Source organism: Myxine glutinosa, chromosome 2, assembly GCF_964187855.1.
Source record: "Myxine glutinosa chromosome 2, kmMyxGlut1.1, whole genome shotgun sequence".
NCBI classification, from domain to species: Eukaryota; Metazoa; Chordata; class Myxini; order Myxiniformes; family Myxinidae; genus Myxine; species Myxine glutinosa.
The window spans coordinates 128,894,364-128,913,819 of NC_136262.1; the positions used below are offsets into that span (position 1 = coordinate 128,894,364).

At 44.3% G+C, this 19,456-nt stretch overlaps 1 protein-coding gene across 2 annotated transcripts in view; it reads left to right on the forward strand.

Moving 5' to 3' along the window:
• Positions 1-19,456, forward strand: part of TBC1D2B (TBC1 domain family member 2B) — a 43,887-nt gene that overhangs the window by 4,464 nt on the left and 19,967 nt on the right. For both annotated transcript variants that reach the window (XM_078771650.1, XM_078771649.1), the window contains exons 3-4: positions 3,716-3,884; positions 7,194-7,327. In XM_078771650.1, coding sequence (XP_078627776.1) covers positions 3,716-3,884; positions 7,194-7,327 — 303 coding nt within the window. The remainder of the gene's footprint in view (positions 1-3,715; positions 3,885-7,193; positions 7,328-19,456) is intronic.

A 19,456-nucleotide genomic window follows, 5' to 3' on the forward strand; every position in this document is an offset into this window, starting at 1 on the left:
ACGGTTCCCGAAAAAGGCCAACCCCCGCTTGCAGGGAAAAATGGCCTCTAAAGGTGGTTGTTTATTCCCCTCGCTTGAATCCTGTGCAAAAGGCACATCTGCAAGGTTAATCGGCTGCAATCTTTGTTCCTCATAAAGCCATCATCTTTGAAGGTCTTCCGTTTTTCCTCCTGAGTCCTGAGTTTGAGGTCCTGAGTTTAAGTTTGATGAAGACTTGATTATGATCTCTCTGGAGGCTCATTGGTATAAGGCTGGGAATCTAGCGAGACGATGACATACATACACCCATATGGGAGCTGATCCGCTCCCTAATTGAAGCGGCATCAACTTCTCTCAGGTTTCACCCCATGGTTTCAACTTTTTTCACAGAGCCCTCAAACTACACATTGTTTGAACCCTGATGCACAGACCTGCACGTGGACAAATACACGAGATGACACGGGGCTTGACTTCAGACAAATGTAACTGTCGACTTTGGGGGAAGCGATACAACTCACCTGGAGGCACTCTGGGTATCAGCATCGGTTGTGGTATATTTTTCTCTCAGCAGTCAGCTGGTTAATTCATGGGAAACCTCCCCTTTTCCTCCCTTCAACCCCCTCCACGGGATGCAAACCCATGGGTTTTATCTATGTTCTGGCCTCTAATTGCTGAGCGTCAAGCAAGGACGTGGGTGGCATGTACCATTTTCATACTTTGTTACAACTCGGCTACGGTCAGAATCATACTGCCGTCCTACTGGAATCAGAGTGGACACATTATAGCTATTATGCCACAGAGTGTGGATGGAATGCTCTATCTTGCTCTTCTCTTCAGAGATTTCCTTTTGTTACTTTTTCCATTCACTTTTTAGAATTTGAGCGACTCATCTTGCAGATCCCTTTTCATGGCCAACTGTTTTCCAGATGTTGCAATTACCATGCCACAAACTCTGATCTGCCATTTATACCCCACATGCATGAAGCGAAAGCGGGGTTAGGTCATTGGTTCACTTTGTCTCTATGTCTGTCTGTTTGTTTCTGTCTACAGACAGCAGTTTATGATCGAGGAACAACTTCATTTAAATTGACTGTTATATTTTGAACCTTTGGCTTGGTGTTGGCTTAGCGGTTAGGGTGCCGGCTTGGGATCCTAGGATCCTGAGTTCGAATCCCGGTCGATCACTGCATTAACACCAGGGGGGGTTGACTCAGCCTGTCATCCTTCCAAGGTCGGCAAATTGAGTACCAGCTTGCTGGGATGAATGATCCCGGTGTGTACCCCGGTTTAGAATAGGTACACCGTATCCCTGCTCATCGTAAGAGGTGACTAAGGGTTGGCGTCAGGAAGGGCATCCGGCCATAAAAACTGCCTCAAAAAGGGAACCATGAGGTCATGGGGCCCGCAAGGCTAACCCCCGCTTTAGCGGGAAAAAATGGCCTCAAAACGATCATTCATTCATTCATTCATTCATTTTGAACACAAATCAGACCATGAATCAGAAAACAAACCTATCGTGTAGCACTACTTTGGCTCTCAATTCGTCCTGATTGCGCATGTGCAAAGAAGTGAGATCAATTTTAATTGGTGAAGCCGCTTCAATACTTGGCTATGTCCTTCCGTCTGTCAAAATCCAGCAATTCTAATGGGTTCTCAAGGGTAATTCTAATGGGTTCTAAAGGGTAATTCTAATGGGTTCTAAAGGGTAATTCTAATGGGTTCGAAATGGTACTTTTAATGGGGTTTAAAGGGTAATTCTAATGGGTTATAAAGGGTCATTTTCATGGATTTTGTTCCCCTCTAGGCTTTGCCTATTTCATATTAGCAAGACCAAAAGTTTAACAGCGGCGTAGCCGGGCTTGTAGAGTATTACAAACCACAAACACATACGATTAGCTTTTTAACAGTCGCTAATGCTGTTTATAACATTAAACAAAGAAATTTGGAGGAATCCCGACATACATGAGTAAGTTTTACTTGCAGAACTGAGCGAAGAGCTACTGTAATCTTTATTCCCTCACAAGGGTTGAGGTGTGCTCATTTACCAAGCAGCTAGCTAGCGCTTGCCAAGTCAGCCGTTCCTTAACGGTTTTGAATGGAGCGCTTGCTGGAATGCTTGAACCACTTGGCGATCTCTCCACAAGAACCTTGGTAAATGAACACACACCCAATGTTCTTGAGACCTGACCATAGATCGACTGTAATCTATATACCCCCGAGGAATGACCCTTTCTGCAGCTCCCGTAGTGAGCGGGTGTAGGCCGACTAGTAAATTGAAATGTCGGTCGGTGGAGTCAGCCGTCATAGTGACGTCATAGATGTAATGATGTAACGGACACAAAACTGCCGCTACTTTAATATGTAGAAGATTAGATATTTTAACTTCCAGTACGTTTGCAGTCACTACGAAGGGATTAGTGTTACGATTAGATTTACTGTCATATTAACGTGATATTTCGAAAATGATATTACCATTTAAAAACTGAGGCTAATTCCTTACTTCTGAGATTATTAATATTGGCACCGAACACCGCTTATCACTGATTCATGAACCATACACCACTTATCACTAATTAATGAACCATACACCGCTTCAATCCTTTAACTTTGTATTTATGACATTGGGAGTAAAGTATTATGGTTATATTTACTATATTATTATTACTATTACGAAAACGATACTACTGAAATGATACACTGCTGTATTAAGAAACCTGTGCTTAATTTGTCCGAAGCGGTATGAGGATGAGGCATAACGCCTAAGGCCTATACGTACTGTATTGTTGGAACAGACGTAATGCCGATGCTTTCGATATTTGATGGTCATTTTAACAATGGGTTGTTTGTGTTTCACACTGAAAAACGTTAAGGTAGAGCATGGCGATTGTGATATATGACAGGTTCGATGATATGAACGGCATATAAATCAAAATGGCAGTGTGTGGAGAGACAGCCGCCGTACCGCCGTAATGACATCAGACGTAATCATATCACCTTGTCATGTGACCAGATCCTCAGCTCTGATTGGTATACGTTTGAGGGGACATACATACATACATACATAGAGACGGACAAACACTGTTCCAGACGGCTTTGTCCAATGGGTTGCGCCATAAAAATGGCAAACTAAAAAACTTCCTTCTGGTGTGATTTTTATTTATTTATTTTTTAGTCTGTCTGTCGGTGACAGTCAAACAAAATTGAAAATCATTCCAAGCAGGAAACCTACTGTTTTTAAGGACGTCATAAAGGACACAAATAACCGACCGAGCCTCGATTCAGTATACAACAAAAAAAAAAAAAGAAAAAAAAAAAAAGAATGAATATAACGTGTGAAATAAGGTAAAAGACCACCTGTATCGACGGAGTTTTTTTTTTTTACAACCTTCAAAATCTTTATTTTATTTTAATTTAATTATATACTTGGACACTGCAGAACACAAATTGTCTTTTTCGTACTTTGAAAACCCTTTTGTTTAGCAGTACTGTACTTATTATTTTGACATTTAGCATCATCTCGACCAATCAAAATTTGCTGCTTGTAGACCCAGTCCTTGTTCTTGTTTCTCAAGATTGCGTGGGTTAAGATGTTTTATGAACTCTCTAGTTTTGATAGTCTTAAACCAAAATTGTATACGTGTGGTGTGTGTGATTCAAATCGATCTACTTTTGGTGATTATAGATGTCATTAACATTGGAAATTTATTTCAGTCAAATTATCCACTTGTGTTTCCAGAGGAATCGATAGAGCAACTTCCTGCGCCAGAACATGAAGCCTCATCCCTTCTTACGCTGCTCCCAGAGCCGCTTGGTCTTGTCGGCGAGCATGCAGCCTGCCTTCCAGCTCCAATGACTCGCACTGCAATCTCAAATTACTCGCTTAAACACCTTGGCACGGAGATTCGGTCTGTACTACTTTTACACGTTTGCTCTCAATTCGTATTCATCACTGTCTCTCTACTTTCAAGTAGTGGTACTGTATGTACAGTGCATTCAGAAAGTATTCAGACCCCTTCACTTTTTTCACATTTTGTTATGTTGCAGCCTTATGCTGAAAGCGTTTTAGTTCATTTTTCCCCTCACCAATCTACACTCAATACCCCATAATGACAAAGAGAAAACAGGATTTTAGAAAGTTTTGCAAATTTATTAAAAAGAAAAAACTGAAATATCACATTGACATAAGTATTCAGACCCTTTGCTATGACACTTGAAATTTAGCTCAGGTGCCTCCCATTTCTGTTGATCATCTTTGAGATGTTTCTATACCTTGATTGGAGTCCACCTGTGGTAAATTCAATTAATTGGACATGATTTGGAAAGGCACACAGCTGTCTATATAAGGTCGTACAGCTGACGATGCATATCAGAGCAAAAACCAAGCCGTGAGGTCGAAGGAACTGCCTGCAGAGCTCAGACAGGATTGTGTCGAGGCACAGATCTGGGGAAGCCTACAAAAACATTCTCTGCTGCATTGAAGGTTCCCAAGAGCACAGTGGCCTCCATAATTCTTAAATGGAAGAAGTTTGGAACAACCAGGACTCTTCCTAGAGCTGGCCGTCCGGCCAAACTGAGCAATCGGGGGAGAAGGGCCTTGGTAAGAGAGGTGACCAAGAACCCGATGGTCACTCTGGCTGAGCTCCAGAGATCCTGTGTGGAGATGGGAGAAACTTCCAGAAGGACAACTATCACTGCAACACTCCACCAATCTGGGCTTTATGGCAGAGTGGCCAGACGGAAGCCTCTCCTCAGTGAAAGACACATGAATCATGTGTCAGTCTTTCAGGAGGGTATTGTAATCATGTGTCAGTCAGTCTGTCTGTCTGTCTATCCATCATGCTATCCCCTTCTAAAGAAAAGTGAAGAAACTCCCCAAACTTGTTAATGTTGATCACCACATGGCAAAAGGGTATAAGAGCAGTAGCTCTTTGCCTCTGCCCCTGGAACATTGGGGGTGGGGTCAAAAGTTAAAATACCAAAATATACAATTATGGGAACGAACGTTTTTTGAATGAAATTTTGTCTATGCAATCAACATTGGGTGACGCATGAAATATGTAACAATGTTTTGGCTTTTACCCCCAGTTCATGCCCCAGCGGTGAGGAATTAGGGTCACAGGGGTCAAAACAAGAATTTATTTTTTCCTCAAAAATTTATATTGTCATTCCTGGTCGGACTTTTTGCCATCTTTTTACTTTGCTTTAGGTGGGAAGCATGGGGATTTGCGATGGTGTGCCATGGACTTCGTTCTAATTTTTGTATTTTAAATGCCATTAGGAGTAGGAGGCTGGTGACGTAACCGACGCCTTCTTTTCTCGTTGTGCAATATTTGGAGAATATGGTGCAAGAATGAGTGATCTTCCAGTAATTCTGCACTGGTGATTGCAAGCACTTCAAATAAGGAAGTTGCACATTCTTTGCTAAGTGATACCAAAAGGTGTGATACTCGCTGCACGCCGTGACTTTCGTTATTCCACGCGTCACTCCGAACATGAAAATTGCAATCGGATCGTAACATTGCAACGCAGAGATGTCAACACCAAAATTTGCTTTTATTACCTGTGTTTCACATAAACAAATGAACGTTTCACAAATTGAATGGAACCAAATGCTGTCTTTGAGATGTACACCATTATTGCGATAACTACATATAATTACAAAGACTATTGTGATACTTTGATATAATTTGTTGCACCCCCAGTAATATGTAGCTGTGGTATCTTAAGCAAGTGCAAGTTAGCCCAGAGGTCTTTGTCATGGATTTCAGAAAGTTAATTCAGCAGGTCCAGCATTTGAGTAAATAATGTTTTTCTCCACACCAACCCTGTCAATCTTATCCATTCTACAGTACAAGTCCTTGCTTAATGCGATTTTGCTATAACGCGTTTTATTTATTTATTGGGGAACAATTTTTGCACAACACGGAAACTATCCGTTATAATACTGTTTCTGAGAGTAGGTCGTCGACCTTTCTTGCGCTGCGTGGAACGATACAACTCGAATCGTCTTGGTCCTTTGCTCCGCCATCTTGCTGTGTGACACGTCCTCGACCATCGTTACTTTTTATCGGGATTTATCGATGCCCTTCATTGAAATCACGATTGCTAAGCGACCAGCCAGTGATAATAGTGCTTCTATTTATTCCATTGGATGTTAAATTAGCAGTCGAGTGATTATGAAAAATGTGGACGCACTCTCGGTCTTGTTGAATCCACATGAAGAACAATCAGTTCAAATTCTGAAAAGAAAATCCAAGAAAGTTGCAAAAGTGTTACCCCCTTATGTATTATTCCATTAAAGTACAATATATCCATCCTCTCCTTGTTATCTCCACCACCTAAGTTGGACAGAGGTTAAGTTTTCACGTTTGTCTGTCTGTCTGTTTGTCTGTGAGACAATATTTCAAAAAGTTGTGGACAGATTTGGACGAAACTTGCTGTAGAGGTTGGGTGTGTGACATGGACGAATTGATTGGATTTTGGTGAAGATCCGAATCTGGATCTAGATTATGAGAATTTTAAAGTGATTCTTCACCATTGAGAGATGAGGCCAAAGATGGTATGTAGCATTATATCTCAAAAAGTTGTGGAACAGTTATGACAAAACCAAGGTGGATGAGTTGTTTAGGTGACAAGAACAAGCCGATTCGATTTTTGGTTCAGGTTTGGATCCAGATCCGACCTATTATTGGGATACAAAACGTGAACTGTTCAGCTTTGTGAGGATATGCACTCCACCTCTCCTGAGTGCCTCTCTCTCTCTCTCCCTCTCTCTCTCTCTCTCTCTCTCTCTCTTCCTCTCTCTCTATTTCTCTCTCTCCATCTCTCTCTCTCTCTCTCTCTCTCTCTCTCTCTCTCTATTTCTCTCTCTCTCCATCTTCATCTCTCTCTCTCTTCATCTCTCTCTCTCTCTCTCCCTCTCTCTCTCTCTCTCCCTCTCTCTCTCCCTCTCCCTCTCTCTCTCTCCCTCTCTCCATCCATCTCTCTGTCTCCATTTCTTTGTCTCTCTCTTTCGCTCTCTCTCCCTCTCTCTCTCTGTCTCTCTCTCCCCTGCTCCCTCTCAAATGCAACGCTCACCTTTTGTTATTTCCTTTGGTAAAATTGTTTTCGCGCTACGCGATTTCGCTGAACACGGTACTTTTCAGAAATGCATACACCGTATTGGATTATTCCACTGGTTTATCGTAATGTACAGTTTCCTCTTTGCTCCACAGGAACTCGGTATGCCAGCTTCGAGCAAAAAGAACCAGCAGAGAGAATAAAGATGATCGTCAATCATTGTTTTCATTTAACGAGGATCCCGAAGGCAGAATGGCTGATTCGGTGCCCGTGGAGAATGATTCTGCAGGTACAATGCATTTCATTTTCTATTCTGGCTATTTTCTACAGGTATCTGGTGGTGCTTGAAGTAAGGACATTCTGCTAGATGGATTTTCTTGAATACATACATCCCTAGATGTTTAGGTGATTCATTTGCACCAGAGGTTCAAAGAATTCCACAGCAAATGCGTCATGTTTTCATCAGAAATATTCTGTTTTGATCTAGTGCTTTATTGGAACATCCTACTCCAATCCACAAGAGGTTTGTACGTTTTGTATCCTGTTTACCTGTTTCCGTACCTGAACCGAAATCGAATGGGCTTGTTCTTCTCCCCTTCCAAACTTGACCACACCAGGCGCGAAGTGAATGGGGTGCCAAATTTCACCCTCAAAAAAAGCATTTTCATGCTGCATTTGGTTGTATTTTATATAAATCATAATACAACGAATTCGTGAGATCACGAGAAGCAACTTTCAGAATCACGTTTTAGCCTGAGAAAAATATATTTCCGGTCTCTGGTCAGCACACGCATCGATTTTGACCCTGCGTGTCAACAATTTTATTTATTTATTTATTTATTTCCAACGGTATCTACAACAGCGCGCGCCGTCTATATTTAAATATAGAGCACATCATAAATTACAGAGCACATTAAACATAAACAATGCCGTGCCGCCTCAAGTATTCACGTATACTTGAGGCGGCGCCGGGACGAGATAATTATTGCAATTAAGTGAGCCGTGACGTCACCTTCTCACCGAAAACGCGATTTCGAGCGTGAGGAGCCATATAATGTATGCATGTTGCCGGGCCGACGCGCTATCTCGGGAAATACGGGTCTGTGAGGATCGCCATTGGTATCGACGTTGGGGCACGGTTCTCCCCTACAAAACTACGTTTAGTTTGTCCAAATCCAACCAGCCGTTCCAAAGATATGAGTAGTTTTGTGTGCCGTGCCCTCATGAATCCAATCGGCTGGATATTGTCATTTATTGAAACGAAGACGTTCTTTGTCGGGTTCGTGTGAAGCAACTAGAAGGCCTAGAGAGCTGCGGGCTACACGATGAAGTTTACAGCGTCAAATAGATTCAGCGGTTCGGCAGATAAATGAATAAATGTGATCCGTTTACGCCGTGACGTCACCACGTGATTCTGAAATACGCGTCCTGCGTAAATACGTATCCATTTTTTTGAAAATGAACATCGTCTCGCGGTTCATCCAGGATATCTCTACAACCACAAGGCCCACAAAATTTGTGCATTTATTCACACTACACGAAGACCTTTACGGCGTCGAAATCCCGACCGGTGGTTCGGGAGATAAATGAAGAAATGTGATCCGTTTACGTTATGACGTCACCACGTGCATCGTGTCATCCCGTGCATGAACAGCTTTCCAGCGGGTGTAGTCATTTGCGCATGCGCAGTTTTTTCAGCAAACTAACAACTCATTCAGACCACTTGCGCATGCGCAGTGTTGACGTGATCGATGCATTGGAATGTTTGACGGTACGGCGAGGCGCTCTCGAGAACGAAATGGTAGTCGATCATATGCTTGAAGAACTTAATGATTTTCAGAATAAATACATTTTAAAATAACTTAAGCTTGTGTTCATTATTTACAAAAAGGCCTACCTGTCCCATTGGCTGTCTTTCATTTCTCCCTGGATGGTGCCACGGCAGATGAGGAGGCAGACCGCAAGGCATGAGGACATAAAAAACAACACCTTTATATGTGCAATCCATGCTTTTCAAAAAATCAAAACAAAAAAATAAACTGCATCGCCGCATCAATTCTGGAATTTTGGTCTGACCAGAGACCAGCAATATATATTTTTTGGCCTTACAATTTAAACTCCGTGCTTCGTGTCAATGTGTCAGGTTGATGTTTACAAACTCCTTTCCATCCGGATTCACTTTTTTCCTAATTCCTATTTCTATCACCTCGCACAGTAAATAAATCAGTGTTACGGTGTTGCTGCGTAGATCTCTTATCTTGTATAATGAGGTTTAATATGTGCACTCTGTAACATAGAGTTTGCCCATTGGCCCAAAGGGTGTAACTGTTGGACGTTTGTTATGCAATTGCATCGATCAAATCTAGATATCTCTCGGTGTTATGTCCCAATCAGCGAGGCCAGGATCACGTGTCAAGTGAGTTCTTTAACTTCCTTTCCTTCCTCTGCTGCTCTGTCTCATCATCTCTTTTCTCTAGGCCCTAGAAATACCACACCTTGCTGCATGCATGTTTGATGTAGTTTTTGTTAACGGCCTTGTAGCATACCTGCCTGCTGTACTGCTACAGCACTAGTTTACCTTTCACCAAGCCCAGGTCTGCTTGGACCAGGGTGGGGATTGTTCGTTCGTTTTATTATTGCCAAATGGTACGAATATTATTATTATTGTTAATATTATTAGTATTAAGAAATGCTTTGTTACAATGTTATCATTGTTTTTGTTATTTATTTGTAATAGGAATACCATGCCATGGAAGAACCTATTGAACTGAACTATACACCTTCACGTGGCACGTGTTTCGAAACATCGGAATTCTTCCGGATTCTTTGTAGTTAATAAGCCTAATCATCTCAGAAGTTCATAACTAAATCTATTGTCATTTTGAACAGGTTCCAGGGCTCTGCTGCTGAGCCCGCTAGGGAAGCTTAGAGCTCTTTCATACGGCCCCTCAATAGGAATTGCTGACTGTCAGTGCCTGCCAGGGGCGCTATTTTTGACCTTTGCCCCAAGTGCCACAAACAATCACGACGCCACCGACTTCCCACCCACATCCCACAAAATGGGAAAATGTATGTTAAACGTTGTTGTTGTGTCCTACCCCAAATTAGCTATTGGCCATACGGTTCAATATGCGATTCAATATGCCATAGGTTCGATTTAGAATAGGTACACCGTATCCCTGCGCATCGTAAGAGCGTGACCAAGTGTTGGCGTCAGGAAGGGCATCCGGCTATAAAAACATTGCCTCAAACAGGGAACCATGATTGTCATGGGGCCCGCAAGGCTAACCCCCGCTCTAGCGGGGAAAATGGCCTTAAAACGATCATTCATTCATATTCCATACGGTTCAATATGCAATATGATTTTGGAAAAAAAAAAGGTTGCTGAGAAAGTTTACTTTTGGGGGCCATCTTTGATTTTGTTAAAACATAATTTGTCCACAACAGCACCGATACAGTGCTACTAATAATATATAATATTGAAGGCAGGGGGGCAAACGTCATGGAGGTGTGCGCGTGTATCTTGACGGAAGATGAGTAATGATGTACTTTTCATTAATTAACCTTGGTGGGGATGGTAAGGAACACAACCGTCCAGAAACGAAATCGATCCGTGAAGAAGTTGAGAAAATTGCTGCATGATTTGCTCCAGAGAATAGTGTTGTGTCTGGCTATGCTCATTCCATACACATCTGTTTGTTTTGCATCATTGTGCTCTCATTCCTGCCTGGAAAATCTACTTGTAACAGAATGTGAAGGTAAGCATCCTTCACTGGAGTAACACATTGTTATCTACACGTTACCAAGATCGGCTTCTAACCACCAGCAAAGCTACTTTGTTCTGGTTCATTATATGAAAGGGACTGATCAGTTATGAGCTGTAGAAGTCTTCAGTATCTTTAAGCCAGGATGACCAAATCAGACAAAATTATGTGACGTTTGTCATGAGGATGTATGGATACCAGTGCGATTCCTCGAATATGCTGGAATGAAAGATGGCTCGAATTAAATAAAAAAACAGCAGATTGTTGGAAAGAAAGCTGTCTTTACAGAAGATAACTTTGCACTGCACAATCTACCAAGTTATGATAAAGACAAGAGGTTTTAACCCAAAATGGTGAACCATGTTGTCTGCTCCAGAAATACTCGTGAATGATATGTGTGTGAATCCACAAGACAATGCAATTATTGTGACGTCTCCAGCAGCTTGTGATTGTTGTGCCACTTTACCTTTTTTTTTCTTTTTTTTTTGTATACAAGATCGAGCCTCGTGAAAGAGCTAACATTAATCACACAAAAAGTCAACCGACACAGAAAACACAAAATAAGGGGAGCGGAACACAAGATGGGGAGAGAGGGGGAAGGACACAAACACAACATTTGAGAGCAGGGACATCGAGAGAACTGTGGGAGGGAGAGGGCTTGGGGGGAGGTGGGAGAGGTATAAAACATATGGACACTGCAAGGACTTCCAGGAAAGACGTTGGAATTTCTAAAAAGTGTATCTGGGGTGAAATAGCGGGGGTAGAAAAGATCAAGGTTTTGGATGGGGGAAGATAAGAGATGGTGGTGAACAGCTGTTTTAAAGACCTGGAGGGAGGAGTGGGAATGAAGGGAGTGGGGGAGTTTGTTCCAGAGGCGGGGAAAAAGGGGAATAAAAGAGTGAAGGTGAGCAGAGAGCCTAGATTTTGGCAGTTTAACCATAAGAGGGTTGCTGGCAGATCTTTTGTGACCTGTAGGAATATTTGGGGGACTGAGCACAGAGAGCTGAGGGAGCAAGGCCGGAGAGGAGTCGGTAGAAGACAGAAAGACCATCAACCTGCCTGTGGTGAGTGAAAGGCCCTCGGAGTTAGCTTCATCGCAGGAGATTCCAATGATTCTGAAAGTTTTGGTTTCAACAGCGTGAAGTCGAGCTAGGTGTGAGGCAGGAGCACCGGTCCAGAGCGGGGAACAGTATTCCATTGAGCTGCGGATGAAAGCCTTGTATGTGGTGAGGAGCTCAGGTGTGCCAAGGAAGGACTTCGCACGACGGAGGATGCCCAGTCGGCGACTGGCTTTGGAGGCCAGCTTGGAAATGTGGTTATCCCAAGAAAGATCATGGCAGATAGTGAGACCCAAAAGCTTGAGCGAGAGAACTTCTTGGAGAGGATTGTTGAGAAAGTAGATGGGAGGGTTTTCCAGTCGGTCTTTTCAGAGAGACATTGTAAGAGTGTGAGATTTGTCAGGATTGAAAGACATGTTCCACTTGTTTGACCAGTCTGTGATTTTGTCCAGGTCTGCAGTGAGTGAGGAGGCTGCAGACTGCCGATCTGAGGGATGAGGAATGGAGCGGCAGAGAGTGGAGTCATCAGCAAAGAGATGGAGACGATTTTCCAGGGAGTCAGAGAGATCATTGATGAAGACCAGAAAAAGCACAGGGCCCAGAACACTACCTTGGGGAACTCCAGTCAGAACAGGAAGGGGCGATGAGAGAAATCCATTCAGGGCCACACGTTGACTTCGACCAGAGAGGAAGTCCGCAAGCAAAGCGTGGAGATTTCCATGGATACCACAGGAGGAGAGTTTGGTAAGTAGAGCTGGGTGCCAGACCGTATCAAAGGCACGTGATATGTCAAGGGAGACAGCTCTGATTTCCTGTTTGGCATTGAGGACCTCCTTCCATTGTTGAGACGGCAGAAGCAACATGTCCAGAGTACAATGACCTGGTCTGAATCCAAATTGATGATCGGAGATCAAGCCATTGGAGAAGAGGAAAGATTTGATATCCGAAGCAATGATGGATTCCATGACTTTGCTGGTAATTGGGAGCAGGCTCATTGGTCTGTAGTTGCAAGGATCTGTTTTTGCACCTTTTTGTGTAAAGTGGTAATGTTTACTGATTTCCAAGATGCTGGCAGATGACCATGAGCAAAAGAGAGGGTGAAAAGAACAGAGAGAGGGTGAGAACAGAGAGAGCAGGACCCGTGGGCTGATGCCGTCTGGTCCAATTGCAGAATCAGATTCGAGGTTTGACAAAAACTTCTCCACCTTGTCAGGAGAGAAGGACACAGAGTCCAGGAGCAGTTGGGATCGATTGGGTAAGGTGGGAGCAGAGAGAGATGGGTTTGGGACACAAGATTTTGAGGCAAACACAGAGTTGAGGCATCCGGCTTTGTCACGTGCGGTGTCAACTGTGTAGCCATTTGAGGTGAGGGGGGGGGGGGGGGGGTGGATGGAAGGGAAACAAACACCAGAAACAGATTTGACCAGATGCCACCAGGATTTGGAGGAAGGAGACAGGTTTGAGAGTTCATTCTAGAGTGTGGAGAGAAAATGCTTAATGGCATTCCTGAGGGTATACACACACTTGTTCCAAGCTTGGTGGAAGGAACTGCGATTTCCTTCAGTTGGATTTGCCTTCCAAGAGGCAATGGCAAGTTGTTTCAGCGCAACTGCCTCACCACAAGATTCAGTGTACCATGGACGGGAGGAAGGGTAAGACAACTGAAGACGAGATGGGATAAATCTGTGCATGAGAGAGAGCAGTTTGCTTTGGAAGAATTCCCAGGAAGAATTGATGTCAGAGGCAGTTGAGATGGGAGACCAGTCCAGATAATTGATGGCTGCTTGCAGACCGTGTCAGTCAGCCTGAGTGGAATGCCAGACTCGTCGGCGCTGAGGAGGCTCTCTGAGAATGGCCAGAGAGATGTCCACTTTAACAAGCACATGATCAGAAGAACCGATTGGAGCAGAAGAAGAGTAGCAGACATTTGCAGGGAAGTTTGTCATAACCAAGTCCAGAAGAGAAGATACTCCATTGACTGAGATCCGGGTCGGGAAATTGACAGATTGTGTCAATCCCAGTGAGTCACAGAAGTCCTTTGCTGAGGTGCCATGGCTGGTGAGAGAGGAACCCACACCCAGCCAGCTGGCATGATGACAGTTGAAGTCACCACATATGAGGAAGAGAGAGTTGGGATGAGTTGATAGAAGTTGGTCATGTTGTCAGACAGCGACATGTAAATGGAGTCATCACTGTTTGGAGGACGGTACAGAACACATATGAACAAAAGGTGGGAGCGGAGAGGAAGCCGTAGCCAGAGGTATTCCTGGGGGTGGGGTTGAGAGAGGACAGTGCAAGGACAGTGAGGAAGAGATTTTTTTGATAAAGATAGCAACCCCACCACCAGGACGAGGCTCAGGTCTATCATACCGGAGGAGGGAGTAACCAGGAAGAGATATTAAGGAATCGGAGACATCTTGAAGGAGGAAAGTTTCTGTTTCGCAGATCAAGTCTGGATTGTCAGAAGCAACCTGAATGGAGAGATCAATCAGGTTTGAGCGAAGGCCACGGATGTTTGAGGTCAATATCGTTAATGAGGAGAGAGGGGGAGCATCGGGTGCAGGAGAGGGGGAGGGGTAGGGTCAGATGAAGGATGAGAGGGGGAGGTAGGAAGAGCAGTTGATAGTGTGTCAGAGAATGCAGAAGAGTTACAAGAAAGGGAAGGATGAGGAGGACAAAGGGTTTGATGGTGATGGGATGAGGCACAGTGAGGGGTTCTTTGAGGGGGGGCAGAGGAAAGTAGAAGGTTGGGGGAGGTGGAGGTATGAGATAGAATGGAGATGAAGTGGGGAGGAGGCAGCTTTGAGAAGGAGGTGGGAGGGGGGAGAATTGGAGAGGGGATGGTAGGGGGGGAGATTTGAAGGGGAGGGGTGGGGGGGGGCGAGTTTTTAAAGGGAGGAGTTAGGGGGGAGTTTTGAAGGGGAGGAGTTAGGGGGGAGTTTTGGAGGGGAGGGGCAAGGGGGGAGTTTAGGAGGGGAGGGGCAAGGGGGGAGTTTAGGACGGGAGGGGCAAGGGGGGATTTGGAGGGGAGGGGCAAGAGGGGAGTTTAGAAAGTGGATGATTAATGAAAGACGAACATTGATGACAAATTGGGTTAATTGTGATTTTCAAGTTAGAGATCCGTTTAAGAATGATGGCGGAAGCATGGAATGAATTTAGATTTTAGAGCATGTAGTGATTTAGAATTATAAGAGATTGAATTGTTTTTTGAAGTGAAATGAGTTGGAGAGGAAATTGAAAAAAGCCTTTTAAATAGGAAGAAAAACAGCCTGTTGTAATATACCACTGAATAAAACACTGCAGGGGAAAGTTTAAACACATTTAAACAGAACCGTGATGAAAAATCTTATATTCACAAAAATACCAACGGGGAGAGGGCCTCGAGGGACAACCACTAGTCTCGTGAGCAGGGCAAAAGGTGTCAGCAAAAGGAACAGGGCAAAACAGATCTGGGGGATTGCGTGAAAATGGGGGTGAAATGGGGGTGAAACACATGGTCGCAGAACGAACGAACGAATGAAAAGAAGGAAATGTTTTTTTTTTGTTTTTTTTTTCTTCGTTAAGAATTTAAACAAGGAAGTATGGGGTGAAAAGACTGGGAAAAGACTGAGAGGACGAGAGTAGAAGGACCACAATCGACCACTGGGAGAAAACAAGCCTCAAGGTCGGAATCTTCAAGAACAAGGCCGCAAATCCCGCGGCACAAAATACTCGACTATTATATGCAGTTATATACAGGTATGAAAGATTAACACCGATAATCTTCCAAGGTACGCACTTTAGGTACACACACGTAAGATAAATACAGTTTCAACAAAAATACAATTGTGAACAATTGCTTAAAAATCGTGACATCCCCCGCAAGATCTCGCGAGATCTGAAGATGAGAGACCTCCCCTGTGACCTCCCCCGCAAGATATCGTGAGATCTGACGAGACCATACTTGGATATGAAGATGCTTGCTTCTTCAATTGTATGCAGCACCTGGCTGAGGATGTGGTTGTGCCGCTGATGCAATAAGTGCTTGTTAAGGCAGGAAGTTTTAATTTGCTCATGGTGCCGGTGATAGATCACCTACTCTTCACGAAGGATACCATGGGAAGTCTGGCGTCCACCAACGAATGCTGGCAGACATGACGCCCAATTTAACGTCCATCCGAGGAACGGCACAAACACTGATGAATCATTCTGCATATGAAACATCGTGCTGACAGTTTATAACTGTGTCGACATTCGAACTCGGGCTGGACAGCTTAAAGACAAATGTGATGAAGATGCTGAAATATTTTTCTTTCAAAACTGCATTGTGGTTTTCCTGAATCCTGAGACCCATGACTACAATTTGAGATGAGATGGTTGTTACGTGTTCCTCCCCGACCTCCTGGTCTCGGTATACCTCCGAACCCCAGGAGGAATCACGGCAGAAAAATATATATTTCCGTGTCGAAATCAATAAGGAAACAACACCAATGATTACGAACAAACCAATAATATTGTTACGGAACCCAACGTCGGCCTCTGTTCCCCTTATCGAGGGGGATTAATCCCCTCGTTTGTGACTGACCGACATGGTCCCTGACGCTGCCCAGCTACCTCCGAAAAGGCAGGTGCACAGCCCCGTTCGTACCGCGGACAGATGTTAATTGCCGAGCGGTTTTAGCAACCGCGGCATGAACTATTAACAAGGACTAGACCCGATCCTTGAACGTTAGCCAAATCGTGCCACAGGTTGTCAATGGGGAAAAGACAAAGACGACGGATGTGAAGAAGAGGAAGACAGCAAGGTAGGAGATACAAATATGATTTATTTCTACCTATTATGTACACCCAAAAGAAACCAAGGAGGAGGAAAGATAAGAAAATAAAGGCAGAAAGAAGAAGACACAGTGCAATATTAACTTATTCTAAACAGGCTTCACTTATACCCCAGGACAAGACACACGGAACAAACTCACGTACACAAAAGGATGGAATGGCAGGAATGGGTGGAGGGATGAGAAGGTTCAGGTCCGTGCAAACGGCAGGGCTGGAGGTGACAGCTCCGACTCCTCGCACTCTGGTTTACAGAACGGGCGACAGGGAGATCCGAAGACCGCGGCACGTCGAGGTTCGCGTGCCCGCCCTGGTTGGTCTTCAGGGTGCTGGTTGGTATCGCGAGCAGGGCGTGCCGATTCTTATTCGCTTTCCCCTCCAGAGCTCACTCTCTCCTCCTCAACTGAACTCTTACGCACTTCCACTCTGCTGCTTCTCCTCCACTGGGCTCAACTCCACTCTCGGTGGACTGCTCTTCCTCCACTGAACTTTCAACAACAACCACCGGTGGACTTCTTACGCACTTCTCTCTCTGACGCATCTCCCGCGAAAAGGCTTCACGCGCGCTTTTATATCGCCTGGGGCGATCAAGCCGCCGGCCTCCAGGACACGCCTACCGGGCCGCTCACTGCAGTGCCGGTTGGCGGGCACGGGCTCTTTTTCTCCACACCTGATGACGATGATGACGCCCTTCTTCTCCGAGTTTACCTCGTGGCTAATGGAGTCTTGCGGCGAAAACCGCAACCCCAAAGCAGCAGCGGCGAATGCAGTTGGCAATAGCTGACAAAAGGGGAATTGGAAGGGAATCTACTTCATTTGAATTCGGTGCAATGCAGTGTTAACTAGTGGGAACAAAGCCTTAACCTACATAGAATAAGGAGATAACTGTATAGAAGGATATATGATTGGCTACGTGATTGTATATGGAATAACTATGGGAACGACCTTTGACCTTTATACACAACAAATGGAGGAAGGAGGGTGATATTTTACAACAATTAAACACAATTCTCATATCCATAACAATATATTATAAATCACACAGGAATAACATTACCACAAATGACAATTAAGAGTGCACTCTCTATTCCATCAGCTAGCATGCATAAGGTAACTCAGTGTTCCAAGTGAGTGGAAAGAACCTTCCCCAATGTCTCTATATTCCCGTCTTCGAGCTCAGTTGGTCCCCTCCAGTGATCAACGGAACGATGTCGACTCTAAACCACAATCTCGTTCAGAGGGCAGGCACAGACACGTCGCCCAAAACGGCACCAAGGCGCACGCGACCCAAAGCGGAGAAAAGGGTCACGTGGTTAAAGTGGCACAAAGGCGCACTCTCGGCGACTGGGAAATCCAAAGGCCCCCTCCAGGTACGAACTTTCACTGTTCACGGTCGGCGAGCCGCAATGTAATCGTCAGAAGCCTCGGTGCACACACACACCACAGATACGTCTGAACGTGGGGGAAACGGTTGAGGAAGCAAGGAAAGTTTGCTCGACGCGCGAAGCGCATGAGTCAAAATGGCGGACAGCTCGTACCTGAGACGTAATCACACGACGATGGTTCCTCCGAATCCAACGCCAACCTGACACGCAGGTTTGATCAGTCACAGCGATAACAACTCTATCGCGGAATCCCTTTCCAGGAAACCCCAAAGTTCACTCGTGTCTCTTGCTCGACAACGGTCGATCCAGAACGCAAAGCAACCAGCTTCTTCTCCGACTTTTCTCACCGCCTCCTCCTCTTCCTCATTGTCTTCCGGTTCGGGTTCCTGTATCATTTTAAGTTAACCTTTTTAACTTTTAATAACTGTTCATAAACAATAAACCTTTGGAAGACAATAATAGTACATAGAATCAGGAATCTTTCAAGTGGAGGAAAACCACAACAGCGGAAGTGACGAATCCGTAACATGGTCTTTATTAACATTTCATTGAGGGTTACTTGTAAAAGATTAGGTCCAGTCTCTATTTCCTTATCTTTATTAACCAGAACACATTAAAGGATCAGCATGTTTATTATGCGACTATAACAGGCCTTTGGACTGGTAATCTTACTATAATTCACCAAATGTCCATCCGTCCATTCAAAGGTACCGCAAAAACGGCTGAACCGATCGCAACGATATTTTGGGTGGGTATTCCAGGGACCCCTTGGAGTAAAATAGGCTATATCGTTTTTCCAATTTTTTTCCCCAATTTTCCAAGTTTTCAAATTTTCCAGTTTTTCCAAACACGATGGAATAATATTTAACGACATGAACAGTGATGTAGCTTTTGTTGAAATTCTACGTACCAGGAGAGAATAGATCGACTCCTGACGAACTCTTCCGATAATAAACGTGCGGCTCCGAAGTAACATGGCAGCGTGTGCAAAGCGACTGAGAAACAGGTGTAGCGGCCGCTTCCGTGTTACAGATTCGGCATGCACTCTTCACACATAAACGTGCGATTGAGAAAGACGTGTAGCGGCCGCTTCCGTGTTACAGATTCGGCACGCACTCTTCACACATAAACGTGCGATTGAGAAAGACGACGTGTCGCGGCCGCTTCCGTTTTGCAGAATTTAATCCTTTTTCAAAATGGGTGCCATGTACTGTTTAGATTTTGATGATTTGCGTGTGATATGATTCAACGGATGTTTATATGAATCGTTTAAAATAAAAAAGCCTTCAATTTCTGATATTTTGCCTTTTCATTTGGGCCTCCCAATTGAAGCCTCGCCCATAGGGCGGGTACCGTTGCTAGTTATTCAAATTGATGATGGTCATGGCTGTGACATGAA